This window comes from Chinchilla lanigera, unplaced genomic scaffold, assembly GCF_000276665.1.
Source record: "Chinchilla lanigera isolate Chin_1 unplaced genomic scaffold, ChiLan1.0 scaffold00038, whole genome shotgun sequence".
Lineage (NCBI taxonomy): Eukaryota > Metazoa > Chordata > Mammalia > Rodentia > Chinchillidae > Chinchilla > Chinchilla lanigera.
In genome coordinates this window covers 14,406,990-14,429,708 of record NW_004955439.1, presented here as the reverse complement: position 1 = coordinate 14,429,708, position 22,719 = coordinate 14,406,990, and the positions used below count along the sequence as shown (strand labels likewise).

Below are 22,719 nucleotides of genomic sequence, written 5' to 3'. Positions count from 1 at the left end.
TGTAAAGGATAGTAATCTGTATGCAGGGAATCTTTGTGGGGACAGTTGAGTAGATTACCTCCACCTGATCCTGTGTGCTGTGATCCATGTAATTTTTTCTTTGGATGGTAAAGGGCATTCCTTCCACCTTTCCTACGCACAGTTGATGTGCCAGCTTTTGGCTCCTTGATTATCTGGTAGTTTGGGATTATTTGTTGACAATTTGCAGAGAAACTTATGCTTTCATGTTTCATAGGATTAGAGGTTAACATTTCCCCCTTACTTTTAAAAGAATTTTTTTTATGTAGGCATCAGAAACTCAGAGCTGGTTGACCTTGTGGGAGTGTAGATGTGTGCTTTAGAGCCTAGTGGTTGTGAGTTTTAATTCTGCGTCTGCCATATACCTCCTTGAACAGGTACTCAGATGTTATGATTTCAATGACAGTATCTTGAAGTAGGGTTCAGTGATAGTAACTACTTAACTCCTAGGTCATAAAGACAGATCAAGGGCTGGGGATAGAGCTCAGTGGCACAACGCCTACCTGGCAAGTACAAAGTCCTGAGTTGATTCCCGGTACCAAAGAAAAAAGACAAAAAGACAGATCACGTAATGTACATCATGGTATCCACAGCTTTTGATGCAGACTCAGTAAATGTTAACTGTTTTGACATTGGCTACTCTATCTACACGCACTGTTTTATACATGAGACAAGTCAGGCAAAAAGAAATTGTAAACAGCTTGTACAAAGTCAGATAATTAAACTGCAAGAATCTTAGTTTCTGAGATGTTTATATAAAGAAACATTTTAAAATGATGGATAACATTTTTTTTCCATTTACTATGGCTGTCAGAAATGAATCTCTTTGTTTTCTTTCAGGATCTGGAGTTCCATGGAGTGATGAGATTTTATTTTCAAGATAAAGCTGCTGGAAACTTTGCAACAAAATGTATCCGGGTGTCTAGTACTGCAACCACTCAGGATGTGATTGAAACTCTGGCAGAGAAATTCCGCCCTGATATGCGCATGCTGTCTTCTCCCAAATATTCACTCTATGAAGTACACGTCAGTGGAGGTTAGTGTATACAGGTGGGGTTTGCTGGAGTGTGTCCTGGAGTAGATAAACTGTCCAGGGGCATTTTAGGCACAGCGCTGGTTTAATTCCCATCTCTCTGTGTCTTTTACACAAGCGGGGTAGTGGTTGGCAGGTTGGCAGAACTTTTATATCTGGGAACCGTGTTTGTATAAATTCCTAGCACATGTGTTTATTGGAAGCTAGATTGATTCAATAAATGTAATATATGCTGCTTTCACCAAAGTAAGAAGCATGACATTTTATAATTAAAATTATCTGCCAGGCATGGCACACGTGTAATCTCAACACTTGGGAGGTTGAGGCCGGAGGATTGCCACAAGTTCAAGTCCATCTCAGGCTACATAGCAAGACTGTCTCAAAAAAAATTTTATCTAACATATCAGAGTGTCACATAAGTCAGTGCTACACTAACTGCTTTTAGAATATTTTATGTAAGTAATATTGTAAGTAATAGTAACCCGGTTAAATGTTGTATGGGTATATGCCAATGATCTTGCTGTTGTGTTTTTGCTTTCTGAAATAACACACTTTTATTCTTTGTTTGTTTGTTTGTTTTGAGACAAGGTCTCACTATGCAGTTCAGGCTGGCCTTGAGCTCACTTTGTAGCCCAGGCTGGTCTCAAACTCACAGCATCCTCCTGCCTCAGCCTTCCAAGTGCTGGGATTATAGGCATGCGCCACCAGGCCCAGCCACACTTTTATTCTTCAGGAATAATTAGGACCTCTTAAGGAAAATCCTTCTTATATACTTAGTAATATCTTCTTCTTTTAACATTGGGAATTTCTGAAAGTACCTTGTATGGTTGTATAAAATGATAACTCAAGTTGGACTGAATAGAAATTTAGAACTTTATATAAATTTGTATAGGTTCTTTGGAAATGTTGAATAACCTGTGTAAAAAGTACAAATTATAGTAGTGTAGCAAATAAAGGATTCTGTAAGGCACAACAGACCAAGTCTGAATACCTCTGAAATTTTATACACACTTATCTTTGGACTACAGATACACAGCTTTCTCTTTGCGTTTGAAATTTGTGTATAATGTATAGGATTTTCAGATGTAATAAACCCTTGTTTTCAGTGATACATAAGGCAGGTTTTTTTTATTACACTTTCAAGGATACAGGAGCATTCCCAGCATGAATTCCCAAACTAAATTTGACAACAGAAGGCATTTTCAATGTGGAATAATCACACCCCCCACCCCTACCACCACACCAATTTTCCCTCTGGATTCTGGCCCTTTTTTAATCTGTTGCTGTTTGATTAGTTGAATACTACCAAGTGAAGTCATTGGAATACTAGCATGTAAGATTGATATTTGAGATCTAATAATTGAATGACTGATTTTTAAAGGAACTTTCCATTAAACTGTCTTTACTAGATTTTTTTTAAACTAAAAAGTAAAACATATTATTTGTAAGGGTTAAACAAAGCAGAACTATTTAGAGAAAAAGGCAGTGGTGTCCCCTCAGGTACCCTTGCTCGCCTCTGTGTATAGCGCAGTGATGTCCCCACCCATGCTTAGACACAGCAGTCTGAGCACATAGGCTCTCAGCCCTCTCTAGAGCTGCTTCACTGACCTCAGTGTCTCAGTGATTTTTAAGTGGCATCACATCATGCCAAAGGAAATATGTAGTTAAATTCAGAAAATTGGTGAATATTTAATGACTAACAATCTGGTGTAGATGTTTGACAAAAATGCTATGCATAAAGTGAAAGGAAATTAAAACTTTTTCATTTCTGATCAAGACTGCTATTGTTGCAGGTGTGCCTCTTGGCCCTGCCATGCTCCTCAGAGCCCAGGTGCTCACATCTCATCCATGTTGGTTGTCACACAGTGCTTTTTCTGTAACAGGGCCATGTAATATGGACAGAAGGAATGCTGTACTGTCCACTGAGGGCCAGGAGTCCCCTAGAGTCAAATTCCCACTACATCTGGCAGATGCACTCATGAATTGTATTTCCATGTGCGTCGGCAGAGCGTGTAGTCACTGGTTGACACAGCATGTCTGCCTGCCAACCTTCCTGAGTAAAAGTAGGGGCCAGACTTGTACTTCAGCCACCAGGAAAGCAGAAGATTATACTACTTTTTAAAATATATGAGACCAGCTGGGCATGGCAGCATATGCCTATAATCCCAGCGCTTGGAAGGATGAGGCATACAGATTGCCATGAGTTCGAGGCCAGCCTGGACCTACACAGTGAGACCCTGTGTCTAACACACACACACACACCTACACAGTGAGACCCTGTGTCTAACACACACACACACACACACACACACACACACCCTGGACCTACACAGTGAGACCCTGTGTCTAACACACACACACACTACGGCAGAAAGTCTCTTTAATGTGTAAAGTTGTGGACCCAGAGCACCTTGAGTTCACAGTCAGTGACCCATCTCTGTGCATGCATTAGGAATAATAACCTTTTGTTTTACTTTTATGATTACTCTTAATGTTCTTTAAAAGCCACACTATTACATCATGAAGGATTTTGACCTAGTATACATTTTGTCACAAAAACAATTAGTAATTTTGGTTTATGGCACAAATTCAGATTTGTTGATTCCATCCTTGGTTTTCATGCTTTTATTTTTTATATTGTTAGTTGATAATATAATAATTCATAGATTTTGTTATTCTTGTGTTCTGATAATAGCATTACTATTTTTATATAATATTTAATAAGTGCTTGAATTCTCTATAACTTTGATCCTTTTAGCACAATGAATACTTAGCTGGACCCACTACTTCCTGTTTTTACTGGCCTCTTTGCACTAAACCTGGTACAGTGATACCTTGGTTCATGAACTTATGTCTTCTGTTCTGGTTATAAACCAAATTGGACAAAAAGTCAAAGTCAGTAGTTAGGTTCAGGGTTGACCTTATGGGGAAATTTGATTTGGTTCTCATCCAGTGCCGTTTGTGACTCACATTGTGGAAAGAAATTAAGTTCGTGAACCGAGGTGCCACTGTATAATGACCTGGATCATCTTTGTCAGCTCTAATAGTATCATTATCATCATTAGTCATTATGTTGTCATACTTTGTCTACAGAAAGCTATTGCTCATTTAAAATTTAAATTTTGTGCATAGCATTAGAAGTGCTTGATAAAATGCAGTACTTCCAGTCCCTGTTTGAGGCTGTAATTAAAAAACCTCTTTGTGCCCTGGGACATGCTTTTTCTTCTTCTATATCTTTCTCACCCTTTCTGGAATGATGCCTACTCATCCTTCCCTTCAAATCCTGGCCTAGCCCTATACTGTAGGCAGTCTGTTCATTCAGTAACCAAACTACAAAGTGACTGTTCTTTGTACTGTCTCATTTTGTGTTTTTTTATTGTAGTATATTATTATGTACCACAGATTCATTAATCTGATCTACTTATTACCTGTAAAAGATCTCTTAAAAATAATCCTACTTAAAAACTAGAAACACATTTTATGGTAAATACTGAAACAAAATATTTAACAGACTTTAGTTTGGAAAATAAAGTCTGTCTCATATGTAACAGTTTTAGTTTCAAGTACAGATATTCCTTGTTTAATAGCCTACCTGATTAACAACTGCTTCGGCTTATACCCCATCACTCAGACTATTTTTTTTTTTTTTGGTACAGTTCCATACATCTTGTTTATAGAGCCTCAGTGTCTTTTTTTGTACACTGTACCTTATTTATACAGAATTGTAATTTTTGCTGATTGTACTGCACAATATAGTACTGCAGTTTTATGTCCTGTTATGCATTGCACTATTGCATATGAGAGTTTCCTTTGACCATTTCTTTGTTCTGAATATTGTAATATACATACTATATACAATTCGTCAGCGACCAGTTCACTTAATGACTTAGTTGCAGGAATGTAACTCATTCATTAAACAAGAAATATCTATGCAGGCCAGTTCACAGAACAGAGGCTCAGTTATAGCTTACTTGAATTCTGTGCTGCTGTGGATCGCAATCAGGAAGAGCTACTCAGGACTGGAACTTGTACTCCTAGACCTCTTCCCTTCCTTGGAATATCAGATCAGCTCCTACAAGGAGCAGTGCTGTCAGTTGTCTCTAGTTATTAACTACTGTCTTTTTTTTTTTTTTTTTTTTAACTACTGTCTTATCCTTGTGCTTCACTGGCCAAATTGATGTTTGGTGCTGTTTTTAATATCGCTTTCATCGGAGTCTCTACTCTTTCTGCAAGACTGAAAGTTTCACTTGGCAGTTATTTTGCATTGCATGTGCACAGCCTGTGCCTTCTGGGACATGGGGTGACCATGCTGTGTGGTAAATAGGGTAGGTTGGGTGCTGGAGAATAATGGTAAGAGTGGGAATTGATTTCAGCACTAGCCAGTTTCTCATGTCACCAAATAGTTTTACTATGTGTCGAATTTTACTTTTTCACTCAAGCCTAAAAATGCTGGGTCTGGTGTTACTGATGTTCAAGTTATGAAGCACCAAATTGTGAGCAAACTTTGTTGCAAGTGTTCTTGAAATAAGCATTTCTGAAAAGTCTCTTCTGCCAAATGTATCCTAAATGGCAATGACTTTGAGAGAGTGAAAGATTTGGGCAGGTCTCTCAAAAACTTTTTAAGTTTGATTAGAACAAAAGAGAAAAATGAAAACACAATGAGTGGGTTTCTCCAAGGAACCAGAAGGGTTCCTGGGGAAGATAGTCTCAGATGAGTGGGCTCCAGCTCCCTTAAATCCCTGTGCCCCAGAACAGGTGTCTCAGCTAGTGAGAGCTTTCCGTTCTATAGCCTTCTCCACAAAGCTACCAGCCAGTTGGAGGTCTCTGGTGTGTGGCTAGGGCTTCTCACGGGTCCCTTGGTAGGGTACCTTGTCCTGATCAGTGTGTCTAGGGGACTTACTTGGTTCTAAAAACAAAAGCCACAGTCTCCCGAGCGTAGCACTTTACTGTAACAAAGAGAAAAATGATGGCAGCTTTATGGAAGAGGAAATTTGAGGGTGTAGTTTGGCAAGTTTTGGAGAAAAGGGTCAGATGCACAGACAGGAAGAATAGTTTAATAATAGTTTTCAGTAATCACTGCTAAAATTAAAGGCAGGCTACTGTCTTTTCTTGATTGGGTATAACTTTAATGTGATAAGAAAAATCTGACAGGAATCAGTTGGACTTCTGTGTTATCTTAACATTATTTCCTAGTTTTCTAGTTGTACATGAGATAGTTTCTTTACAGAGATAGGATTATAGCTAAACCATTTGCAGTCTTTCCCAGTTGATGTATTTTCTCTTATTTCTCAGCATGATCTAAATAAGGGAAATGCCTCTGGTCAGCGTCACCTGAGAAGCCCTAGCCACACACCAGAGACCTCCAATTGGCTGAAGCTTGGTGGAAAAGGCACTGAAGGATTTAAATGCTCCTACTAGCTGAGATACCTATTCCAGGGCTCAGAAGACTAAGGGAGCTGGAGCCCACACATGTGTGAGATGACCTTCCCCAGGAACTCTCCTGGTCCCTTAGAGAAACCTGTTCATTGTGTGACACGAAGGGAGCACTAAGTGCCTATTTAACCAAGACAGGATATTCTGAACAGTGCATGTCATTTTATTAGTACATACATGAAGACATACTTTACATCTATAAAATTATGGATTTTTTTGTTGTTTTTTTTTTCTTTTTGAGACAAGGTCTCAGTATTCAGTTCAGGCTGGCCCTGAGCTCACTTCGTAGCCCTGGCTGGTCTTGAACTCACAATGATCCTCCTGCCTCAGCCTCCCGAGTGCTGGGATTACAGGTGTGCACCACCACACCTGGCTTACTACCTGTATAAAATTATGAGTATATTACAAAGCTGATGACTGCACTAATGCCATGAAATAACCACACTTTATTCTTTCTTCTATTTCATGTTTTGAAGAAGAAAGAAGATTGGACATTGATGAGAAACCTCTAGTTGTGCAGTTGAATTGGAACAAAGACGATCGGGAGGGCAGATTTGTCCTTAAGAATGAGAACGATGCCGTTCCTGCCAAGGTGAGGCCTTGTATTATACTGTAGTCCAGGGCCAAATCTGGTGGAATAAACAGAAGACAGATGTTGTGTCACAGATACTGCTTTGCCCTCCTCCTAGAAAGTAACTCCTATATTACTTACTTCACCTAGTAATCCCAAACCTTGCTTTTCTCATATGTATACATACATGCATACATATATCTGTTCATTTGTTTAATTAATTAAATTATTTATTCGTGTTGTAAGATGGAGTCTCACTATATAATAGTTCAGGTTGACCTTGAACTTGTGGCCATCCTCCTGCATCAGCCTCACAAGTGCTGGGATTATAGGTGTGTACCACCATACCTGGCTTCTCACTTTAAAGAAGAGTTACGTAGCTTTTGTGACCAGAATATTAATGATCAAGTTGTCTTCCATTTTTTTCCCCATAGCTGTAAAATTAAAATGTTCTAATAAGAATCAAAAGGGAAAAGAAAACTTCTGTGGCCTATTTATGTATGAACTTTTAGATGCAACGGACCTTTTTATATGATATACACAATAGGAATAAGTAAACTTTCTTGAATTTCTTTGGATGATGTAATAGAAGGATTCTGAAATTTTCTCAGGTGGTAAAATAATTGGAATTCCATACTATTGTTCCTTTTTGTGTATAGTACTGTTGTAGTTGGGGTTTACAAGGGAAACAATTTAATATAGGACAAATGATTTACAAGATTATTTCATAGTAGTCACCCAAAGAGTAAAGTACAAAAGAATGTAGGAAAGCTGTGCACGTACTAAAGACCCAAAGAATCCAACTGAGGGCCTGGATCGCATGGCAATGTCCTGCCTAAGTCCAGTTGAAGACCTAGAGCCTATGGCAGTGTTCTCCATGAGTCCAATTGGAAGCCAAGAGCCCATGACAATGTGCCATGGAAGTCTGTTTCAAGGCTCTGCACTGAGAAGGCCCCAGGGTCAGAAATGGAAGCTAGAAAGTCTGTGCCATCTCGATGAAGGATCTGTGTCAGCAGGCTGAGGGATCTGCACTGGAGCCAGGAGGCAACTCTGGACCAGAGCTCCCCCGAAGAATACCACAGCCATCCTCAGCAACAGTGAGGTCCCAAGCTCCTCCAGTGTGAGAACAGCAGATTTCATATCAGGAAAGCCAGCATGACAGGCTCCCCCGGAGAGAATCAGCAGCCCCACTTCTTCCTTTTTATGTTATTTCCAGCAGTCCTCAGGTGGGCCTTCCATAGCGCTACTATACTCATTCAGTGCAGCTGGGTGTTACAAGCTGACCACCAGTTGTCAATCCATCACAAATATGACATATTTGTATAATTTGAAAATAACTATATCATTTGATGTTAAATCGTGGCATTTTACACAAGAATTCAGTATTAATAAGCAATAGCAAATGCAAAGGTTAAGAATATTTTGGGGAAATCTTGTCTTTAATTCCTCCCCCCTCCCACCACCACTTGGGAAAAGACTGTCATTATTCACTTAGAGTAGCAGAAAAATTTCCTTTTCTGAGATGTTAGTGTTGCCTGTTGAATCCTAGATATCTGTACAATTGTATTCTTGACCATTTTTATTTTTGCAGTCTAATGACTTATATTTGCAGCAAATGCTTATAACATAAGAATGGATTTCAAACATTAGGCTACCCATGTTTTATTTCATTTTGCTCCATGATTTCAGCTAGTGGCATTCTCTTCTGTGTGCTTTACTGTGGACCCCAGACTGGCACTGCGTATCTTTGCTCTTTTTAGGACAAGTATGGTGCTCTAAGTATCTGAATAGAAATGAGATTATTAACATTCTTTTTTCCTTTATCTGATAAAGTAAAAAACAGTGAGTAAAAAACCTATTAAGTTTCTATACAAAAATAAGGTGGCTTAATCTGCTAGCAGGCCATGTTTTTAGGTTGAAATGTAAATTAAGGATAAGCAAACGAGAGGAACAAGATCTGGGTAAGAGGACAGTTTTGCACAAACACACTATAGAGAACTTCGGCTCACAAAAGCCAACTTAGGGATACTCTTAACATTTCTTCTGAAGTTAAAGAAAACTACGTAGTAGGTAAATGATAATGTAGACTCCTTGTTCCCCTCTGGTTTTTTTTCCAGTACCAGGAATTAAACTAGACCTTGTATTTGCCAGGCAGGCTCTGTGCTGCTTGCTATATTCCTGGCCTATTCCCATATATTCATTAGGTTCCTTTTACTTAGGTTACTTTATGGTAATTTATTTGGAGTTTTATTTATTAAAATTCAGATCTCATGATTCCTACCCAAATTTTCTTGCTGGTTTTGAGTTTTTGTTTGTTTACTTATTAGTGAAGTAAAATTTATATATGGTGAACTAAATCTTCAGTGTACAGTTCACTTGGTTTTGACAAAAACACCCATACGATTATCAGCCCAATCATGGTAAAGAACATTTCTTTTTTTTTCTTTTTTTTTTTTCTTTTTTTTTTCCAGTACCGGAAATCGAACTCACGACCTTGCTGTTGCCAGGGGGCTAAATCCCCAGCCCTTTGGTAAAGAACATTTCCACGACCCTACACTTCTGTTCTTAGCTTAGGTTTTCACTGTAGCTTATGAGGCAAAAGTAGCCAACCCATAAGGAGTTTTATGAGATTCTTGGGTAGTGACCAGTGTAGTAATTATGTTTCTTTCATCAGAAGGTTCAAAGTAATGGACCAGAAAAACAGGAAAAAGAAGGTGTTATCCAGAACTTCAAGAGAACTCTCTCAAAGAAAGAAAAAAAGGAAAAAAAGAAGAGAGAAAAAGAGGCCTTGAGACAGTCATCTGAGAAAGAAGACAGACCTTCCCAAGGGGATGACAGGTAAGTTAGTTTTGGAAGTATTCCTATTGCTTTGTGCTCTAGTCCAGATGTTTTTACTGCAGTAAACTTGTTAATTTACCCAGTAAGTTACGGAAGGATGGAGATCTATCAGGTTTATTGACCAAGCATGTGTCTTTCCATGTCAGGGTTGACCAGAAGGTCTTAACTAAACAGGATTGTTGGCTGTCCAGCGGCTGTTTTCTGAGGGTGGAAAGAGTCTGCTCTACTGTCTTGCTCATCCTAGGCAAACCCTGCTCAATGATGGGGTTTTTTCCTAAGCAAGTGCTCCTGCCAGTGGTCTTCATTTTCATCTGATCCTTTCCTCTTGCTTCTGTGGTTTTGATCCCTGAGGCAGCAGTGGGTTCTTACATACCTCAGATGTGCTTAATATCTGATCAGAAGTTGGCATCTATTCAACATTCATATGTGCCATCTCTAGTTCCCTCCATTTCCTATCCTGTCACACCAGTCTTATCATAGATATACTTTACCTGTCCCAAACTGTTTGAGCTTTTGACCTCAGAGCTGAGGGCAGAAGGAAAATCAGGCATTATATAACCTAGACTTTTCTCCTTGGATAGACTTTTTAGTTCCCAGCTTGCCTGTCACAGTTTTCATTAATTTAGTTCAGAACATTTGACCATCATTTGCTTACTTTTAGGTAGCTTGCTGTTGCCTTGGTCTTGACTGCATCATATTCTAAATAATCCTTTTTTTGTTGCTGAAGTAATTAATATACATTTGTTTTAGAAAGTCAAAATACATAGATTAGCAAGAAAAAATAAAGAACTCACCTGTTTTCACATGAACTCAAAGAACCTTAATCTAGTTTGTTTTCTCTAAATAAATGTATACACTTTCCATACTTATATAGGATTTAAGCAAATATATCGGATTTAAGCAAATATATCAGTCTTTTCCACTGAGACAAGTGTGTGTGTACACACTGTGTGTGTGTGTGTATATATATATATATATATATATATATATATGTATGTATTTTCTCACAAAAAGTTTTAAATGATTATGTGGTATATTCTGTCATACAGATCTATAATTTATATACCTGGCCCCTTTTTGGCGCATTTGTTAGTTATTTACATTGTTTTGGTATTATACATTATAATCCAGTCAGTGTCATTGTTCTGGAATTTTGGGAACTTACCTGATCACTTCCTTGAAAGATACTGTAGAACAGCTAGGTGACAGGTCTGGATACTCTCAACCCATTGGCAGACGAGCCCTTCCTCACATATGGCCTGTAAGCCCTCTCATTTCCTCATACTCTTAAAGTTCTTGAATGTTATAGGACAGTGTATTACCTCTATAAAGTAGTATTTAATATTCTCAACAAATTGAATTTATTATTAATAAAGTAATATTCCATGTTTTCATTAACTGTTTATATTCTTCTGGTGCAATGTCCTCTTTGAGGCTTTTCCCAATTGCTGATGTTTTCTTAGTATTGAGCATATCAGCCATTTGTCTGTAAATGCTGTTAAGTTTAGACAAGAACTTGAGTCCATTTTAGATTGTGTGAGTTTAGATGTTAATCTGTTAGGCATTGGTGTCTGATTACTGGGCATAGTACTACACAAGCTTTATTTAACAGTAATACAAAAATACTTGTATAGATACATTGTTCATATGTAAAATGTCAAAAGGAGTGTAAACACTAATGCTTTATAGTTTGTTCTATCAGTTCAATTTCTGTGGTGATACATTCTTTGATTTAGAAAGTGAGCTACTTAAAATGAGTTAAGTTATTCAACTTGATTAAAATTTTAATGCTTTTAAATTTTTATGATTAAATTATATTTATTAAAATTTTATTTATTTTAATAAAATGTTTATTAAACTTTTTCTGTCTTAACCTTAATATTTCATTTTCTGCTTATCATTCTGTACAGTTGATTTCTTCCACAGAGACTACTGTAACAATTTCTTTTTGAGTATTTAACTTTAAGAAAATGAATGTTGGTAAATGTTTTAGGCATTAAAAATATCATGTTGTTTAATTTGCTTTCTTCAAGATTTACTGTAATTTTAAATAAAGTTCTTACTAAAGCACATTCAACTCTTATTTTTATTTGTGGTTGAAATGTTGTGTAATTATCACTATTTGGTTTATTGTAGGAAAAACTGGTGAACATGACTGAAATATGTAATTTATACATTTTTGTTTTAGCCCTTTCTTTTTTTGGTACAGGGTATCGAACTCAGGATCTTGTACTTGGAAGGCAGGTGCTGCACCATTGAGCCATATCCCTGGCCCCCTGTTGAAGCTTTTTTAATACAACAATTCAGTTGTATAATCTCATAATAAAGTTTTAATTGTAGATTTCTGCCCAGTTTAGTATATTAGAGTGTACTGAGAGAAATTATATGTTCTGTTACATAGTAATTAGTGCATTGTAAATAATATACATCAGACCTGTTATGATATCAGTTTAGTCAGATAACACCTACCATTTTGATATTTGTATGATTTTGTATTTGGAGTAGAAAAAGTAGACAGTATACTACTGGTGGTTTTTTTTCCTCCTACAAAGTGAGAATTCTCGACTAGCTGCTGAGGTTTACAAAGACATGCCTGAAACCAGCTTTACGCGAACAATTTCTAATCCTGAGGTGGTTATGAAAAGACGGAGGCAACAGAAATTGGAAAAGAGAATGCAGGAGTTCCGTAGCTCAGATGGGCGGCCTGATTCAGGTAAACAGAACATGTTTCTCGGCATACTTGTTATAAAGAATATTTACTGTATTATGCTTTTTCTATATGCATGAGGCTTTCCTAACTAAAGCAGTGGATGAGTTAGCTTTGTAATAATAAATGCATCCTATATATCTTTTACATAGAAGAGTTCTGTTCACAGATAGGCTTAGGTGCATATTTTTCCCTCCATAGCTGTTTTGTTTTGCTTTGTTTTGTTTTTGAGACAGGGTTTCACTGTGTAGTTCAGGCTGGCCTTGAACTCACTAAGTAGCCCAGGCTGGCCTCGAACTCAGTGATCCTCCTGCCTGAGCCTCCGGAGTGGATTACAAGTGCCAGCACGCCTGCCCAGCATAGCTTAAAAAAAACTGGAAATTTTCAAATACATATAAAATAAAAAGGGAAGATGTAATAAACTTTCCTGTGCCTATCGTAAAGTTTTGATAAATAATTTATGTCTCTTCTCTACTCCAGTATACTTTGCTGACATTGCCAAAATACTATTTTTAAGTAAATTACAGATTTATCGTTATTTCATCTGTAAATATTTGGATGTATTTTCCTGCAAGATGAAGATTCTTAAAACAACAAAAAGTGTAACCTCAATACCATTATCACATACAAAAGAATTGACAATAATTTCTTACTGTCATCAAATATACATTGTTTTTCTAATTGCATCTCCTAATTCCATTGTTGGAATGGGAATTTGAATAAGATTTCCACATTAACATTGATTATTATGTCTTTTACTGTTGTCTTCTAAAACTCCCTTTCTTTTGCTTTTTTTTTTTTTTTTTTTTGGTTTTTCTCCGGTACCGGGAACCGAACTCACGACCTTGCGCTTGCCAGGCAGGCGCTTTGCCGCTGAGCTAAATCCCCAGCCCCTCTTCTTTTACTTTACTTCCTTGTTTTGTTGAACCAAGGGCATTTGTCTTAGAGATTTTGCTAACTGTTGGTGGTATTTACCAATTTTTCCTCTATTTTCTCTGTTTCCTTGATTAGATGTAGATATAGGTATAGGAATAGATATAGAAATGGGGTAAGAACAATTATATTAGTATCCTCCAATGATCTTTAAGACTTTTTAGTATACTTCTGGATTTAAAACTCTAATGTTTTTGATCTGGTACATTTTCTATTCTGACTCCTGAATTGGTCCTCTGTGACTTTCTTTCATGGCAGGCTATCTGTCATGTGTGCACATAGTGCCTAGGCTTTGAGACAGCTGCTTCTCTTTAAGTTTTCATTTCTTAAACCTATTTTGATTTTAGAAAATGTGGGTGTTTTTTATAGTAACATTCTTACTACTTAACAAAATTATTTTTTTGTCTGAAATAAGTAATTAAAAGTGTCAAAATAAAAATAATGTATAAACAGTATGATACTGAAACATTTTAAGATTTTTGTGAAATACATTTCAGGTATATCTTCTATAGACATGGTGTTGAAGTGATGTGTTTTAGCATAATTAATTTCTTTTTTATGACTTGTTCCCATATTTAGGGCTTCGTTGTTTTTTACACTAGAGGTTTGCGTCTTTAAAATTTAAATTTGTTTAATAGTTTCAAAGGGAAATCTACAAAATAAGATACAGTTAAAGAGGTCCAGTTTTTCCACCCATAAGTGGCAGTGTATTTGCATACTTTTATTCTGCCTTGTTTTTCTCTTTGCCATTATATCCTGGAATTTACACCTTATATTTTAGGGAAATAGAGATTATAGAGAATAATAACCAGTGAGTTTACTGTTGCAGTTATAAAGTGGTTTTTGCTTTTTGGTTTGGGTGTTTGTGGTTTTTAGTTTTTTGTTTGTTTTGGTTTTTTGGGACAGGGTCTCACTATGTAGTTCAGGCTAGTCTGGAACTCATTATGTAGCGTAGGCTAGTCTTGAACTTGTGGCAGTCCTGCCTTAGCCTCCTGAGTGCTGAGGTTACAGGCATGTGACATCACACCTGGCCTGGTTTTGTACAGGATATTTTAGCTATTTGACATAAAATTTTTATTTTACTTGTAATTTTATTCAGCAAAGAAAATACTTGCTAAAAGGTGGTTGAGTTACAGTTTTATTGGTTAAAAAAATAGCATAAGTTTTTAAAAAAAATCATTGTGTTGATCTAGCCTTCCTAAAAAAGTTTAGATTTTTGCCATCAGCTCTGTATTTTTCATAAAATGTTGCATTTGGGTGCTTCAGAGTTGGATATTTTAATATTATGTTTTATACACCTGATAGCTCATTTGATAGTTACAAGATTTTGGGTGTGAGAATTGACAGGATTTCTTTAAAATCTTATTTATAACAGTTTTAGTGGGAAGGACTGCTAAATTCTAGAACTTTTTTTCTCTTGAATCAAAGTTTGAACCAGAGGGTTTTACTACCTGTGCAGTTTGTGTTTATAACTGTCATCTAATGTTGCATGTGACAGCACTTTATGTCTGAAGAGGAGGCCATGTACATGCTGGCACTTATCTGAGGGAAAGTATGTTTATGTGTTTCCATAGGCGTCTCCATTTTGGTCTCCATTCAGGAGTTAGGTTCCATAGACTCTTCTAAAGTTCCTGGTCACAGCCTGTGAGGATTCAGAGCTCTGTAGTTCATTTCAGCGCAGAGTAGTATCCTTGAGCTGGGTGGAGGTTTGTCCTCCAGTTCTCTTGCTGCCCTAAAATTAGGCATTTCACAGGAATTTTATTGGTGATTTAAGAAAAGCTAGAAGAGTGAGGGACTTCTTGATTCCATAAATAATCTAATATGGGTATTTTTGAGACCTTAAAGAATATTTTTTCAAATGTATTCTGTCAGGGATTTGAAATGATTTATAAATATATGCACTGGAAAAAAAGAAAATTAGGAGAGGCAGAGAAAATGTAAAGAAGAAAAGTACCAAAAATTTTTAAAAGGCCTTGTGTGGTGGTACATGCTTGTAATTCCAGCACTCAGAAGGCTGAGGCAGGAGGATTGCTGCAAGTTCAAAACCAGCCTGGGCTACAAAGTGAGTTCAAGGCCAGCCTGAACTGCATAACAAGACCCTGTCTCAAAAAGACAAAAACAAAAAATTTTTAGAGGACAAGAGGAACAGTCAGAATATCTATGGTGCTAACTAACCACATAGCAGATTTGCAGAGAACTATGGTGCTAACTAACCACATAGAGATTTGCAGAGGTGGCTATTGCAGTTTGACATTGTTCCTGAAAGGAGTTTCTGAAGATAAGGCCATGACCCCTTGAGGTTAAAGTATGTGCTCAGGGGTGTGTGAGTCATAACTATAGCTAGCTTACAGTATCCTGTTTTTGTGTCACTTAATATTTTTAATTATAAAATATATACATTTTTCTATCTCTCTCTCTATATATATATGTATATGGCTAATAGTGTACAACAGACCTGTTAGGGTGTGTGTGTGTGTGTGTGTGTGTGTGTGTGTGTGTAGGCAAATAACATCTGCCCCTTTGATACTCAAATGATTTTGTATGTGTTATAGGAAAAAAAGGTTTAAAATATTGTTATATTTTAAAAATTCTGGATGGTTGCTGAGTCTGAACCCAGCACCTCACATGTGTTAGCCAAGTGCTTGACCATTGAACTGCAGTCCAACCCATTTAAAAATTTTCCATTTTGCACAGTCTGGCTAAGTTGCCCAGGGTGGCCTCAAACTTGGGATTCTCTTATATCGGTCTCCCAAGTAGCTAGGATTATAAAATACGTTTTAATGCAGATAAGAATGCAACATTTATGTATGTTTTTTAAAAAATAGGAAACATTTTGCATGTGACTTAGCCTGTGTCTCCAGATACCCATATTTATTTTTGATCTCAGTTGGGCATACTTTGATGCAAAATTTGATTATGCTTTATTAATAAGCTGCTGAAGAGTTTTAAGATGGAGATCTAAAAGACTTTCAATTTATCCTCAGCTGCAGATCTAGATAAATTACGATGGAAGCAGTGCTGTGGTCAGAGGTGGCATCCCCACAAAAGCATTGCACTGCCCATGTAGGACAGAGGGACCAGACAGAGAGGAGTAAAGAATGTTGAAGGGATAGAGTATCAAGACTATAAGAGACTGGGTTTTACTCGAGATAAAACTGGTAGATGTTTATGGACTGTGGAATGAAAGGAGTAGAAGATGGGTTTGTTTCATTGGGGGGGGGAGGTGCTGGCAGGGTTCCAAGGGATGTATGGGTTGGTGACTCAGGGCCCTATCTGGACCCCTGCTCACCAGTTTCAGGTGGGATTAGTCATTGGAAACAATCTGTGTGTTGTGAGGCAGCATCACTGAGTAAGGATGACATTTGTTGGGTAGAGTATACAGGTAACAGAAAATTTACAGGAAAAACAATAACTGAGGAGCCAGCAAAACAAAAAAGACCCTAAAGAATTACAGAAATAGCAGAATATCAAAGCAGAGCTTGTCTATTAAAGGGTTGATTGAGGAAAGAAGGAACATTTGTCTATATAGAGAGTCCTAGGAAATGCTTAAGCAACTAAATATTATGAGCAAAGCAGCTACTTATAGTTAATATTAAGGAAATTAAAAGTATTATGTTTTAAGTTTTTGTTTAAGATTTCAAGATTTACTGGCCAAAGACTATATGTAGAAAGCAGATTGTGACACTAAAAGTGAAAATAGTATGTGTTGGTTTCCATTAAGAAGAAACATAAAAAAATCTGAGGAAAACTTCAGGATCTCCAGCTTCTTAACTGGCTGATTCCCCACTCCCTCAAATGAATTCATAGCTAAAAATGACTTTCTCGATGGTAGTACCTGTAAGTGAAGGCAGCCCCACTCTAGTGACAGATCCCTTAAGAAATTTCTTTGGACTTGAGCACATGGGATGTCATGATTTCTAGGTCACTTTCTAAAAGTAGATTTGTTCAGTGAGACTGGTATTTAACTTCATTTGGCTTTCTGTTTGCTTGAGGTGGAGGTTGAGGAAATGGGAGAAGTGGAGGAAATAGGTATGTGTGGAGGACAGATGTGGAGGACAACTGCACCACAGAGACCTCTCAGTCCTTCTTTTTCTTTCTTTTTTTTTTTTTTTTTTTTTTTTTTTTTTTGGTTTTTCTCCGGTACCAGGAACCGAACTCACGACCTTGCGCTTGCCAGGCAGGCGCTTTTGCCGCTGAGCTAAATCCCCAGCCCCACCTTCTTTTTCTTTCTGTGCTGAGAATCAGCTCATCACTTTGGATATTCATTTGTGTGCAGAGAAGACAGGGATAGTCTTCATTACAGAAGACTGTTCAGTGGTACAGAGTGTCACTAGGTCATCAGGTTCCTGCTGATGCAGCGGGCACTCATTGCACCTGGTACTCCATTGTCCTTTTCTTAAGCTTTGTGAATGGTAACTATCCCTGTTACAGATGTGAAGTTGTGCTCAAATATGTCAAAATATTTTTTCAGGTGGAACATTGAGAATTTATGCAGATAGTTTAAAACCAAACATTCCGTACAAGACAATCCTGCTATCTACTACAGACACTGCAGACTTTGCTGTGGCTGAAGCCTTAGAGAAGTACGGCCTGGAAAAAGAAAATCCTAAGGACTACTGCATTGCCCGGGTACGTAACTATTGAAGCAGTGGTTCTTACCGGTATCATTCATGCTGGGACACTGCATTTGAAGGGAAAAGTATCTCTTGAATTGGTGAAACTTGATTTTCTCCCCCCTGTATTATTTAAGAGTCTGATGAACTGAAACCGCATGTTGTATTTTCTAAAAATAGCAGTCTCCCTCTATTATAAAAGTAACTTAAGGTCCAGTTACCAAGTTAAAAAGTATAAAAAGGTAAGTTGAAAATAAAAACAGCACAAAATTCTAGTACCAAAGGATAACCATACTACTAACATTTTGATATACATCTTTTAAATTTTTGTTTTGCACAGTTAATTTTATTTGCATTGCTTTAATAACTGTAATTTCTTAGAGACAAAGAATATATTTTGACTCAGATATTCAAGAAGTACAGTGAAGTTTTAGTCCTCAGAGTTATTTGGTAACATTAAGTAAAATCCAGCAAGTTTTTTATTCTAAGTAACAGATTACCTGGAAAATTTTTAACTTGTAAATCACAATAGCTTGCTAATTTCTTTACTATAATATTTCTCTAAAACTGCAATTGACAGTAGATTTTAAAACACAGGTACCCCCCTTGCGTTCATCTTAGCGTGTAATTGTTAAATGATACAATAGGATGGCCACTTGTTTTAAATTTTTTCCTGCAAAAATTTTTTTTTTGGTCTTTTTGAGACAGCATACCACTGTGCAGTTCAGGCTGGACTTGAGCTCACTTTGTATCCCAGGCTGGTCTCAAACTTGCAACAATCTTTCTGCCTCAGCCTCCTGAGTACTGGGATTATAGGCATGCACCACCATGCCTGGCATCCCCACAAAATTATTGTAGAATAATTAAAATACAACAGATCACACATATTTAAGTTCTCCAGTTCATAAGTTTTGACATGTCAGCACTTGAGCATTTCCTTCACCTTCAGACATTTCCTCATGCCTCTTTGTAACCCATCCTTCTGACCTCCATTCCCTTGAAGGCCTTCTATCATTATGGGCTACTTGTATTATATAGAATTTTTTGTATGAATAGCACCATATGGTAAGTATTCTTTTTGGTTTGGTTTCTTTAACTCTGCTTGATGACTTTGAGACATAACCAAGTTGTGTGTACCATCCAGAGTTGTGTCCTTTTTGTTATTGACTAGTATGAATATATCACAGTTTGTGAAATGTGTACCTGTTGATAGACATTTGGGCGGTTCCACTTTTCAGTTTTTAACTCTTAAAGTTGCTGCAAATATGTGTATGGATACTTTTTCTCCTGAATGATTATCTAGGACTGTAATGGTTTACTCATGGTAGAGATATGTATGTCACTTTAAGAAAATATAAAACTGGTTTCCAAAGTGGATACCATAGCATACCCCTACTAAAAGTACTTTCTTATGTCATAGTTTCAGTGTTCTTTTTTCTCACCCTTAAAATCATTGTCTGTTTTCATTGTTAGCCATTCTGATAGGTGTTTTGTGGTAGGTATCCCATTGTGATTTATAGTTTATACTCTGAAATCAAGTTCTCTGTGTAACATACATGTTTGTGAATTTTTTCCAAGTCTGTGGCTTACCTTTTATTTCTTAATATTTTTTAAAGAATTTTTACTTTTGTTGAAGTCTAGCATTGTGTTTTTTGTTTTTTTTTTTTTTTCATTTATGTTCCATGGTTTTTATATGCTACATAAGAATTTGGCTCCTGCAAGATTGCAGGCATTGTCCTCTGTTTATCTCCTGCCCTTACATTTCATAGTTTTAGCTTTTACTTTTGAATTGTGTTTTCATTTCAAGTTAATATTTGTATTCGGTGTGAGATAAAGGTCAATGTTCATTTTTTCTGTACAGACACACAGCTGATTCAGCATCATTTGTTGAAGGGATTTTTTCCATAGATTTCTTTGGCACTTTTGTCAAAAATCAAATGACCACATATATGTGATTCAGTTTCTGGACTCATTCACCTAGGTGTATCTTTTTCCCAGTAAGAAACTGTCTTCATTAGTATAGGTTGTATTGTGTTCTGTTCTGTTTTGTGACAGGATCTCGCTTTGTAGTCGAGGCTAGTTAGCCTTGAACTTACTATGTAGCCCAGCCAGGCCTTGAACTCCCAGTGATCCTCCTGCCTTGGAAGTGCTGGGGTTATAAGCCACCACGCCCTGCTAGTATAGATTTATAATGTTTTAAAATCATGTAGAAGAAGTGCCTTTTTCCCTTTTTGTTTGCTTTTGGGTTTTTTTGGTACTGAAGTCAAGCTCATGACTTGGTGCTTGCCAGGCAGGTGCTGTGCCACTGAGCTGTATCCCTGGCCCCTGTTTTTATTTTTAAAAATTGCTTTATTTTAGGTTGTTATTTGTATAAATTTTTTTGTTCTTATTTTTTATATGTGCATGTTTTTCAGTACAAAATGATCACATTCTTTTCGGGGATCTGGTACATGTACCAACACATCCTGATTCTTCTTCATCTCCCTCCCCCTCCCTTTCTCCTACCTCCCTCTACTTCTTGAACTTCTTCCCATTTAAGATTTACTTTCCTACTTCCTATTATCTGTCTTTTGTTTTGATCTTTATTTATATTTTGGCTTTCTTGTATAAGGGAAATCATTTGATACATAAGCTTGTGCATCTGATTTATTCCGGTTAACATGGTCTCATGATGCATCCATTTTCCTACAAATGAGTCAGGTTTATCTCCTAAATGGCAGAGTAGTGTTCCATTGTGTGCAAATACATTTTCTTTATCCATTCGTCTGTTAATGGGCATATAGACTGCTTCTAATATTTAGTTACTATGAATTGTAATGCTATAAACACAGGTATGCATGTATCACTGTAATGCCTTTAACTTTTGGTGGAAGATACCTAGAAGAGGAATAGCTGAATGGAATTTCTAGTTTTAGTTTTTCGAGAAATCTTCATACTACTTTCCACAGTGATTGCACTAGTTTACATTCCCACTTCCAACGTAGAAGAATTCCTTTTTCCACATAGTCACACCCGCATTTGGTATGATTTGGGGGTAAGATAGAATCTCAATGTTGTTTTAATTTGCATTTCTTTAATGGCTAGAGGTGTTGGACAGTTCTTCGTGTATTTATTGGCCATTTATACTTCTTCTGAGAAGTGTCTATTCATTTCACTTGTCTGTTTTTTTATTGGGGAGGGAGGCTAATTTTTTTTTAGTGCTCTGTATATTTTAGATGTTAGTTTTTTCTCTGAGGAATAGCAAGCAGTTTTTCTTTTCCCATTCTATAGGTTTTCTTTTTACTCTGTTGGTTGTTTCTTTTGCTGTGCAGAAGCTTTCTAATTTGACTTGATACTCTTCCCTGTGCTACCAGGGTTCTGTTCACAAAATCTTTGCCTATACCTATTACTTTTAAGACTTACATGTATTTTATCTTCCAGTAGATTGTGTTTCTATTACAACATTTAGATATTTGATCCATTTTTATTTTAACTGATACATAGTGGGATATATGGGTCTAGATTCAATATGCTGCATATAGATAGCCAGTTTTCCCAGCACCATTTATTAAAAAGGCTATCTTTTCTCCAGTGTTTGTTTTTAGTCCCTTTGTCAAAGATCAAATAGTTGAATGTATTTATGGTTGTTTCTGCATCCTCTATTCTTTTCCATTGAGCCACATCTGTTTTGTGCCAGTACCATGCTGTTTTGATCACTATAGCTTTGTATTATAACTTCATATCCAGGCTGGTAATGCTTTCCACTTTACTTTGTTACCCAGTTTATTGTTATGAGTCTCTTCTAGTTTCTTATGAATTTTAGGATTGTTTTCTCCTGTCCTGTGAAGAATGCTGTGGGTGTTTTGATTGGGATAGTGTTAAATCTGTGTATTAGTTTGGAAGTATGGCCATTTTTGAATGTATTGATTTTGCCTATTCAGGAGCAAGAAATATCTTTGTATTCTCTTATGTCCTCTTTGATCTGCTTTTTCAGAATGCTGCAGTTTTTGTTGTAAAGATCTTTTACTTCCTTGTTTAGGTTAATTCCTAAGTAATTTTTCTTCGTGCTATTGTTGACAGTATTGTTTTCCTAATTTTGTTCTCAGTGAGGTCATTATTGGTGTATAAGAACTATTGATTTTTATTTCCTGCCATGTTGCTGAATTTGTTTTTTGGGTTTTTTTATTTTTATTTTTTGGTATCAGGAATTAAACTCAGGATCTTATGCTTGCCAGGCAGGTGCTTGTGCTGCTGAGCTATATGCCTTGCCCCTAAATTTGGTTATTAATTCTAGGAGTCTTTAAGTGGAATTTTTTGATTCTTCTATGTAGAGGATCATGAGATCTGCAAATAATGGCAATTTGATTTCTTCCTTTCTCATACATATCCCTTTCATTTCTTTTCCTTGGCTAATTCCTCTTGCTAATATATCAGGTACCATGTTAAATAGGCGTGGTGATAGTGAACATCCTTATCTTTTTCCTGATTTTAGAGAGAAAGCTGTTTTCCCCATTTAATATGACATTGGTAGTAGGTTTGTTATAAATGGCTTTTATCAAATTGAGATAAGATCTTTCTATATCTGTTTCTTCAG

The 22,719-nt window shown here is 36.8% G+C and overlaps 1 protein-coding gene across 16 annotated transcripts in view; it reads left to right on the top strand.

The window, feature by feature from the left end:
- The first annotated feature begins 862 nt into the window (after positions 1–862).
- Positions 863–22,719, top strand: part of Mllt4 (myeloid/lymphoid or mixed-lineage leukemia; translocated to, 4) — a 103,937-nt gene continuing 82,080 nt past the window's right edge. For 9 of the 16 annotated variants that reach the window (XM_013517340.1, XM_013517342.1, XM_013517337.1 and 6 more), the window contains exons 1-5: positions 863–1,054; positions 6,961–7,076; positions 9,730–9,893; positions 12,446–12,606; positions 18,005–18,162. In XM_013517340.1, coding sequence (XP_013372794.1) covers positions 880–1,054; positions 6,961–7,076; positions 9,730–9,893; positions 12,446–12,606; positions 18,005–18,162 — 774 coding nt within the window. In that variant the 5' untranslated portion in view covers positions 863–879. The remainder of the gene's footprint in view (positions 1,055–6,960; positions 7,077–9,729; positions 9,894–12,445; positions 12,607–18,004; positions 18,163–22,719) is intronic. The other 7 variants (XM_013517346.1, XM_013517345.1, XM_013517334.1 and 4 more) reach the window with 3 other exon arrangements.